This window comes from Lithobates pipiens, unplaced genomic scaffold, assembly GCF_037356315.1.
Source record: "Lithobates pipiens isolate NorthernLeopardFrog02 unplaced genomic scaffold, aLitPip1_a1.2 Scaffold_22, whole genome shotgun sequence".
Classification (NCBI taxonomy): Eukaryota; Metazoa; Chordata; class Amphibia; order Anura; family Ranidae; genus Lithobates; species Lithobates pipiens.
Window position 1 is genome coordinate 65491171 of NW_027507784.1, and position 9311 is coordinate 65500481.

General features: G+C 43.3%; 1 protein-coding gene across 2 annotated transcripts; it reads right to left on the reverse strand.

Annotated features, from left to right (window-relative positions):
• Positions 1-6: 6 nt before the first annotated feature.
• On the reverse strand, positions 7-8200 carry LOC143923811 (uncharacterized). 2 transcript variants are annotated; one of them, XM_077447720.1, is made up of 4 exons: positions 7848-8200; positions 2641-4865; positions 2162-2293; positions 7-2073 (listed from the first exon to the last, which is right to left on the reverse strand). In XM_077447720.1, the coding sequence occupies exons 2-4, from the start codon at positions 3056-3058 to the stop codon at positions 1958-1960; spliced, it is 666 nt and encodes a 221-aa protein (XP_077303846.1). In that variant the 5' UTR covers positions 3059-4865; positions 7848-8200; the 3' UTR covers positions 7-1957. The 2 variants fall into 2 exon arrangements, with proteins under 2 accessions (XP_077303846.1, XP_077303847.1); XM_077447721.1 differs by lacking the exon at positions 7848-8200 and having other exon boundaries at positions 2641-7774.
• Positions 8201-9311: the final 1111 nt, after the last annotated feature.

The following is a 9311-nucleotide window of genomic DNA, read 5'->3' on the forward strand; positions in this document are numbered from 1 at the left end:
GTACATTCACATGTGCGTTTAGAAAAGGGTTTTACAACAAACCAACATATTTGGTGTATAGAAAACATTATTTTGGGTAACATTTTTATAACTTGGCGTTTTTGTGTAAACAGGCATGTATCAAAGCATAACATACAGTACACAGGAGCTTACAAAGTTCAACTTTGAAAAGTGAAGACAATATCAGGCATGAGTACGTACAAACTGTGCTGATATTGCCTTCATCGGATGAGGTGCCACCCCTGGAAAAGCCAAATTTGGAAGATGTACACACATTGAGAATACAAAAGTGGCCATTTTCCTCCTGATCCCATGCCTAATGTCAACATGGGCCATCTCCCATCATGGCATCATGGGGTATCAATGTACATGTTTTGAGGGTGCAACCCCTTCATCTCAGCCACTTTAGTAGCAAGGAAGGGGTTGGTAGCGCTCCAGATGACGTCTGAATGACGAAACGCGTAGGGCGTGGCCATACGACGTACACCTCTAGCACTAACCAGGAAGCTGAGCGGGACTTTTAAACCTGCCTAAACGCTGTATTATCACTGCAGTTGCAATAGCTACGTTTGTAAGTAGGTTTTACTCATTTTCTTTAATAAATATGTATTTTAAACGGTATCACACTATGGATATGCCTCTCTTTTGACATAACACACGTGGTTTACTACACTCACCGAAAAACGAGAGACCCCCAGTATCACATCAGAAGCAAGCCAGAGAGCGACACAATAGCTGATATTGTGAAGGTCGATCCACCCCGGATGGGGTATTTTTTCCGGTGAGAGCATATTATTGAAGTAACCACTGAACACGGGAAACACTGTTTGGAAATCATCACCCCCCTTCCTTCCCTTTATGCACGGAGGATCACGCCACTCACTAAAGACTATTCACAATATAAATATATATGGTTCACTATGAATGTTAATTCCAACTTTAAGGGCCGGTTCACACTGCAGGCGCGGCGAGGCGTCTCCGACTTGCCTCGCCGCGACCTGCGGCGACCTCAGCGGCGACTTGCAGAGGACTTCTGTATAGAAGTCAATGCAAGTCGCCCCCGAAGTCGCCCAGAAGTAATACAGGAACCTTTTTTCTGAGTCGGAGCGACTCGAGTCGCTCCTCTCAGAACGATTCCATTGTACAGAACGGGGGCGACTTGCGGGAGCGAGGCGAGGCGAGTCGTGTCGCCTCGCATCGCCCGCTGTGTGAACCGGCCCTTAATGTTTTTTTGCACAATACATGTCTATTTGCTTTTTATGTTTGCCACTGTGTGCTGGTTATCACGTTACTTTATCTTGATTATATCCAGCATGATTCTTTTATCATAGATCAAGCACAGTCACCATACTTTTAGGCAAGAAATAGCCACCACTTTTTTCCACTTGCATTTTTAATAATTTTTTAAATAATGACAGTATATAATTTGTGGCACATGTAATTTATTTGTACTTGCACTGGTTTATATATCACTAGAATTGGTTATGGTAAGCATTTGCTATTCATTGATTTCATAATATTCAATATTTTCATTTAATTGCCAGCAAGCTGGAAAATATCTTACAAAAGTTTAAAACATACAGATTCTCAGGGGGAAGGTATAGCGCCAAGTCTATTTTTCCTCACCTCTTCCTAGTACCTTTCCACCTGTTAAGGTGGAAATAAATAGAGGCTGCTCTTACCTATTTTCCCTCCTATTTTTCCATATTACATATTTTTCATAAATTCAATCTACTCTATAGCAAGTGGTCCATAGCGCAATCTAAACCCCCTTTCCTTTTAAGGAAGGGGTTGCACCCACAAAACACGTACATTGATCCCCCATGATGGGAGATAGTACATGTTGACACACTGTGTGCATCTTCCAAATTTGGCTTTTTGAAAAATATAAAAGTTTTTCGGAAAAATCAAAAAATATGCTAGCTAGTTTGGGGTGTTTCAGACTCTCCCCAAAACATCAATGATGTTCTTCATTTTCTGGGATATTTTCTAAATCGCGATTACACCTCATTATCTCCCCAATGAGGATCTGGGCACTTTCACTGGTAAAATATGATTCTTCTTCCACATCACCTAAAAAAATAAATAAACACACCATGTATTATAAATATGCAGACATACATTGATTAGCTTACCGGAAGCGGTGGTCTCTGACACTCACCTGTTATGGTGACAATTTGTCCAACTTCAACAATCTCTCCTTCCTCCTCCTCTGCTTCTGGTTTTGCAATTTCCCCTTCTTTGGGAGGTGTGGGGTCCCTGGTGTCCTCAGACATCCCGAGTCTTCTCTCCCCTATGAGAATGTAAAAAAGGAATACTTAGCACACAGAGGCAGAAATAGGAATATGAAACATTGCTTATAAGTGTCGTGCAATTGTGTTTTTTGGCCAAGTTCAAAGGTGAGAACATTATTTTGCACACTTTCTAAAGCTGGAATACTTACCTGCAGTGTGAACAAATGTAGTGAAATGTAAGTTGGGAAAACATTGTTTTGGGAGTGGGCTAACGAACGATGTTTATTACGAATGATTGAAACCATGAACATGAAAGTGGTCATTTGAAAATGTACAACATTAAATCAAAGCACATGGAGCAGTATGCAAGCAATAATAATAATATGAACACACGACAACTACTTACTTTTTTGAAGAACTCGCTTGATCCTTCTGTACTGATCGTGCTTCCTCAGTTTCAGGTCTGACCAGCGTTTTCTCAGTTGATCCTTGGATCGTCGTACCCCAAAATTCTTCTTAAGACTCTTCACAACTTTTGTCACGATCTTGGCCTTTCTGATATTTGGGTTTGGGTAAGGTCCATACTTCCCATCATAGTTGTTCCTCTTCAATATGTTCACCATCTCCAACATCTCTCCAAAAGACATATTTGAGGATCGGGAGGTTTCAGGCTCCGGGCTTTCCTCGCCCTCCTCCTCGTTAGTGGAACTATTATTAGTGTGCACCTGCGTTGTCTCCGCCATGTGCCCTCCCCACTGCGCTGAAAGAGAAGGGGCGGGGAATAGTCTAGAAAGAACGTCATGGGCGGGTGGAGTTTTACGCATGTGCACTGTATATAAAACGCAACACGCATGTGTCGTGCGTATGATCTGTGAGCAGAGTGAGGACGATCGTGCAAACGAAGGTACAATTTTTAACTTGGTACATCACTAGCCTATACTGCTTCTATATAGGCCTATGTTGGGACAAGATTAGGAGAGTTTAGCATGGCATTATTATTATTAGGGTTTGTCTTGTGTTGTGTCTTGCAGACAAGATGGATCCCTTCAAGCACTCTAATTTTATGGGGCTATTCATTGATCTGCTCAGGGAGGTGCCCTGCCTGTGGCAGAAGAACAACCCCTTTTATAATGACCGAAGAAAGAGAAAGGTAGCGCTGGAGAAACTTCTTGCTTTGGTCAGGATCATGGTCCCTATGGCAGACATGGCCTATGTGATGTTTAAAATTGGTGCCCTGAGGAGTACATATCTCAGGGAGTGAAAGAAGCACCAGAATTCCCTGAGATCAGGAGATCCAGATGCCATTTATTACCCCAGGATGGTGTACTACGAACTAAAACTAAAACTACCCACTTTCATACACAGGAAGACCTCAGCCGGGAGGAGGCTGTGGCAAGTGGCAGCCAGGAGGTCGACCATCGCCCTCCTTCTCCTCCTCCTGCCACAACTACAGGAGCCGAGCCACAGCCTGGAAGGAAGCCTGGTGGGAAGTGCCTAAGGAAGACTAGAGAGTGATGGCCTGGGTTCAGTCTGGTCTGACAGAAGATTCAGCCTCTTGTAGGACCACAGCCTGGGGACATAGATGGCATCTGCTCTTTCTGATCTCTTGGACTTCTGGACCAGACTGCTCTCCCTGAGATATGTACTCCTCAGGCCACCAATTTTGCATTTTCTAATTAGTTCATGTCTGCCCAGGGGCCAAAGGCTTTGCCAAATTGACCAGTTTCTCCAGCGTTGCCTTCCTGTTTATTTGTTTGACACCTAAATAAAGGTTTTTTTTTGGTTGAAGAAATACTTGCGTATGTGTTTTACTTCAAAAAGGACAGTTTATTTGTGAGTAGGCAGGTACATTTCAAAAATACAAAGTCAAATGAATAACAAGGGGCACCAACACCAAACAACCGCCTGTAGATTAAAAAAGAAAATAATAAATTAAAAATATAATAATGGTGTTGTGGTAAGTTGACACACAAAACACACCAAAAAAATGCAAAGATGAGCAAACTGTAAAAAAAAGGAGATGTTGATTAAAAAAACCAACCACAAAATTATAAAAAATAAAATAAAAATAAGATTGGGGAGATGTGACGAATTAAAATATTGTATTGCTGAAATGAGTAAAAAGAATAAAGAAATACGTTTGGGAGAAGTGTGTGTAAATATGAGCAGCAAAACAAGTTCATTCTTGTAGCATTGTAAAGAAAAAGAGAATGCGCTGCATGAAAGAATTTTTAACATTACAGCGTGACAAATGTGCTATATCGAGTACGAGCAGTAGTTTTACCTGAGTGAGCGCTTCCGTCTCAGAATTTTATTGTGAGCATACGTGGCACCTTGTCCATTGGACTAGGCCACACACGATCGGAACATGTTGTCGGAAAATTTTATAGCCCAGCTGTAAAACTTGGTCCGTCGGATATTCCGACGGAAACAGTCCGATGGAGCCCACACAGTCGGATTATCCGACAACACGGTCCTATCGGACACTGTCCATCGGAATATCCAACCGTGTGTACAAGGGCTTACAAGAAACAGATCCCCTCCGTGTGCTGGGAAGAAGCAGAAGCCAGGAGTCCCCCCGCCCTGGGAGAGAGACAGGAGCCAACACAGGGGAAGAGTGTGATCACCAGGCTGAAAAGTCAGAAGAAAAGAGAAGAAACAATTACATTTTTAACTACATAGTGTGTTAACATAATTTTTTTAAGAAAATAATTTTGACTATAAATAGATACATTGAGTTACTTATATAAAGTAAATTTGACAATATATTGTTGCCCATATATTTGCAGAAGGTTCCAGTGATTGCCTGCACAGTATTACATTAAAATGGTATTTAAATTGCAAAAAAGCAAAAAAACAAAAAGGGGGAGAAATGACAACACCTATTAATTTGTTTTTCCAGAGGCAAAGCCCTTCAGAAAGGGTGCATCATTCAATCCTGGAAAAGCAGTAGCTTGTAAATTAAATATCCAACGCTGCTCATGTTGGAGCAGCGTTTTATCCCAATCGCCCCCTCGATCAGGGATATGAATCCTGTCAAGGTGCCACAAATGTTACTTTGGGCATTCTATAGTGATGGTGGAGTGCAGCGTGTCTGCCTAAGGATAGGTATCTGTTCCCGATCTCAATGCTGTACACATGTTTTGAGATCCTGTGACAAAATTCTTGCTTCGTTTTGCCCACATAATAAGCCCTGCATTGGCAGGACATCAGGTAGACAATTTCTCGTGTTTGGCAATTGGCAAAATGTTTTGGGATAAACATCTCGCCATTTGGAAGTAAAAAAGTTTTTTTCCTTTCTATTGTGAGCAATGCCCACAGAGGAAGGATCCATATATTGGACAGTGTTTTTTTGCCAGTGATTTGTCTACAAATTTGCTTTTTACGAATTTGTATTTCAAAGAGGAGGCTCGCCTGTATGTGATCAGAGGTTTTTCGGGTACAAATTGCTCAATCTTGTGATCGTCTCTAAGGATCGGCCTATGTTTTTCTAGATGTATACTATATTTTGACCAGTCTGTACTGTCAATGTCCTTCCTACCCGTTTCATATTCACATTTTAGCACAAATTTTCTAGCGAACAAGTGTAAGTCTGTGACTACTTCAAAGAGATCGAAGTTCTGGCTGGGACAAAAACTCAAACTCGAGAGTACTTCAATCTCTGCATTAGTGGGAGTGTAAGAAGACAAATTTACAACATTCAGCTGCTTAATTACGTTCGCATCATATGTGGTTCCAATCCCTTCCCCACTTTGTTGATTTGGGGGGATTTCTCCCCCGATTTGAGTTTAAAGTCTTTTGTGACATATTGCGCTCATTTGGAACGTTCATATTAGTAGAGATGCTAGATGCATCTGAGAATGAGGAATCCGATTCTCCCTGTTCTACATTGTATCTTGTTCCCAACCCCATTGTGGGGTGATCTGTAGTTAAATTAGTACTCAATGTTTGATCGGAATCAGTTTCCACTGTGCGCTTTTTATGATCTTCTTCCAAGGAGCCCCTATTGTTTCAGCTCCTCTTCTGTCTACTGCGATTTGGATTGATATAATCCTGACTGCGCATAGGGGGATGAGAATTCGATTGAAACGCGTCATTTGATTTTCGTGATGAAAATTTTATTTTTTGACACTGCTTGGGGACGTCCCTAAGGTCAAGAATTAAGGGAGCTGTGTCCGTCAATGAACAAAAGAGAAAATAGGATTTTTGTACTCACCATAAAATCTTTTTCTCTGAATTTCATTGACGGACACAGCATCCACCCCTCCTATTTATGTTTGTACTGCTTTTTGACGAACTGAGCTGCAGGAAGCAGGGTGAGGGGTTACAGCCAGAAGGACCACCCCATGGGCGGTGCTGTGCAGTCTTGTTGTTTTTACATGTGTTATATGTTCTGCCTAGTCCTCTCCTGAAGTGGCGTGATAACCCTAAGGTCAAGAATTAAAGGAGCTGTGTCCGTCAATGAACTTCAGAAAAAATGATATTACTGTGAGTACAAAAATTCCGTTTTGTTTTTTTCAAACAATCAGCACAGGGGACCATACTTACATTTATTGAGAAGTGCCCCTTATGCTAAAGCTATAAGTGGAGGGGGTTGAAAAAGACGAGTGTCTGTGACATCTCCAGGGCCTGTATTAACCCCTGCAGCACCAGAAGATTATGGCTGCATGGTATGGAGGGAAGGTGGGGCAGAGGACTTCAGATATCCACTATGACAGCTGGTACCAGAACAAGGGCCTCTTTTCCTTACATGTAAATACTGTCCCTTGTGTTGATTTATTTTTTCATTTTTACCTAAAGTTGGGATTTAAAATGGTATAGCATGTGCATACCTCCCAACGTCTGAAGTTTAGAATGAGGGACATTCTAGGGAGAGTGTGACCCGCAGCACACACAGCTTATATCAAAGTCCCCATCAGAGTCCCTCCTTACATCAGAGTCCCCATCTCAGGATCCCCTTTATATCACAGTCACCATCAGAGTCCCCCCCTACAGCAGGTGTCCCCATCAGAGTCCCTGCTTACTTTAGGGTCCCCATCTGAGGATCCACTTTATATCACAGTCCCCATAAGAGTCCCCCCCTACAACAGGTGTCCCCGTCAGAGATTCCCCCACACAGCAGGTGTCCCCATCAGAGTCCCCCACAGCAGGTGTCCCCATCAGAGTCCCCCACAGCAGGTGTACCCTTCAGAGCTCCCCCCACAGCAGGTGTCACCATCTAATCACTTACCTGAGCCCCTTCTCTCTCCAGCAATGGCCACAAGTGTCTAAGCTATCTGGGACACTCTTCCTGATTGGCTGAGACATAGCAGTGGTATCAGTGGCTACTGCGGCAGTCAAAGTCAGTCAGCCAATCAGGGAAGAGGGGGGCGGGGCCGGGTCAGGGCTCTGTGTCTGAATGGATACATGGAGCTTTGACTCGGCTCGGGTGCTCCCACAGAGAGGCTGAGGGGGCACTCAATTGGAGGGATGGCCAGGAGCAGAAAAGAGGGACCCGAGAAGGGAACCCGGGCTGCTCTGTGCAAATCCAACTGCACAGAGGTGGGTATAACATGTTTGTTATTTAAAAAAAATAAAAATAAAAAAAATCATGAGACTTCATGAATTACTTACCTGAGATCGAAGCCCCTGCAGTGGTCCTCGTTCACCACTCTGGCGGCCGCCATCTCTCCTGGGGGTTACTTCCGTGTATCACGTCACGGGAGCCACCGGTAACAGCACAGTCTAACTGAAGCAATGGCACGTACGCTTAACTGGCGACTGATGACGTCAGCACATGCAAATACAGGGATATCGCCTAAACCGTGCAGGTTTAGGAGATATCCAGTGTAGCTACAAGTAAGCCTAATTATAGGCTTGCCTGTAGTAAAAAGTGGTTGTAAAGGGTTTACAGCCACTTTAAGGAAGCAATTATATACCAGATACTGGAAAAAAATAATTATCCACCTGCAGTTCATATAGGGCAGTGATTCTGTTTATTGAGTGCAGGTGCCATAAAACAACAGTGCAGCATGACTTTTTGTACTATGTACCTAATTTATCATTCAACTGACATTTGGTATGCAAATGTCCCTTTGCAGATTGACGTATTCAGGGGAATTCAATAAAGCATTTGCACCGCATTTCTGGTAGTGTTGCCTTTAAAAGTTCCTGCTCCAGATTCAAAAAGACCTGATGCTAGTTTTGCACACTCAGTGTGCCTCTTGTGCCGCGAACACACAACCGGACTTTTCGACAGCAAAGGTCTGACGGAACGAATCTGTCAGACAATTCGTTCGTGTGTAGGCTCCGTCGCACCTTTGCTGTCCAAAAATCTGATGGACTTTAGAAATAGAACATGTTTAAAAATTTTCGACCGCAACTCCGCCGGACCCAGTTCCTATAGAGAAATCCGTTTGTGTGTATGCTAGTCCGACGGACAAAAACTGATGCTAGGGCAGCTATTGGTTACTGGCTATGAACTTCCTCATTCTAGTCCACTCATACGTCATCACGTTCAAATCCGTTGGACTTTGGTGTGATTGTGTGCGGTCAAGTTCGTTCATTTGGAAAGTCCATCGGAACTCTGCCGAAAGTCTGTCGGGAAGACCGTCTGACCTAGTACGTCGAAAAGTCTGGTCGTGTGTACGCGGCATAAGCGCAATGCATGTACCTGTTTAAAACTTTTTTCAACATTTTCCATGTGGAGGAACAATGGAATTCTATAGAGTGTCATAGACATGCTTTATGAATTCCTTGGTTGTTGGGTGGCCTTAGTGAGCAATAGTGACACAGGAAGTTAGAAGCACAGGCCAGAACCCACAACTATAGTTTTTTTCTAAATTCCAGCTCCCTTATGTATCAATATACCAGACCCTCCTACTCCTGTATATCACTACCTCCCCTTATCAGGTGCATGTTTTTCCTATGCGATCAGTGAATACCATTCTCACTAAATACACAGCCATAGACAGGCATGTACTGGCCATAGGGACTATAGGGAGTTTCCCGGTGGGCCGATGGCTCAGTGGGCCGGTTTCAGTGACAGCCAGTGGCATCACTGGGGGCGACTTTTGGGGCTATAGCCCCGAATCTGGG

Bases quoted from the DNA above. Each gene is read 5' to 3' on its own strand.
- LOC143923811 (XM_077447720.1), bottom strand. From the start codon at position 3,058: ATGCGTAAAACTCCACCCGCCCATGACGTTCTTTCTAGACTATTCCCC. The intron at 2,294-2,640 runs GTAAGTAGTTGT...ACATTCTCATAG, and splicing joins CAAGCGAGTTCTTCAAAAAA to GGGAGAGAAGACTCGGGATG. The intron at 2,074-2,161 runs GTGAGTGTCAGA...TTATTTTTTTAG, and splicing joins ACAAATTGTCACCATAACAG to GTGATGTGGAAGAAGAATCA.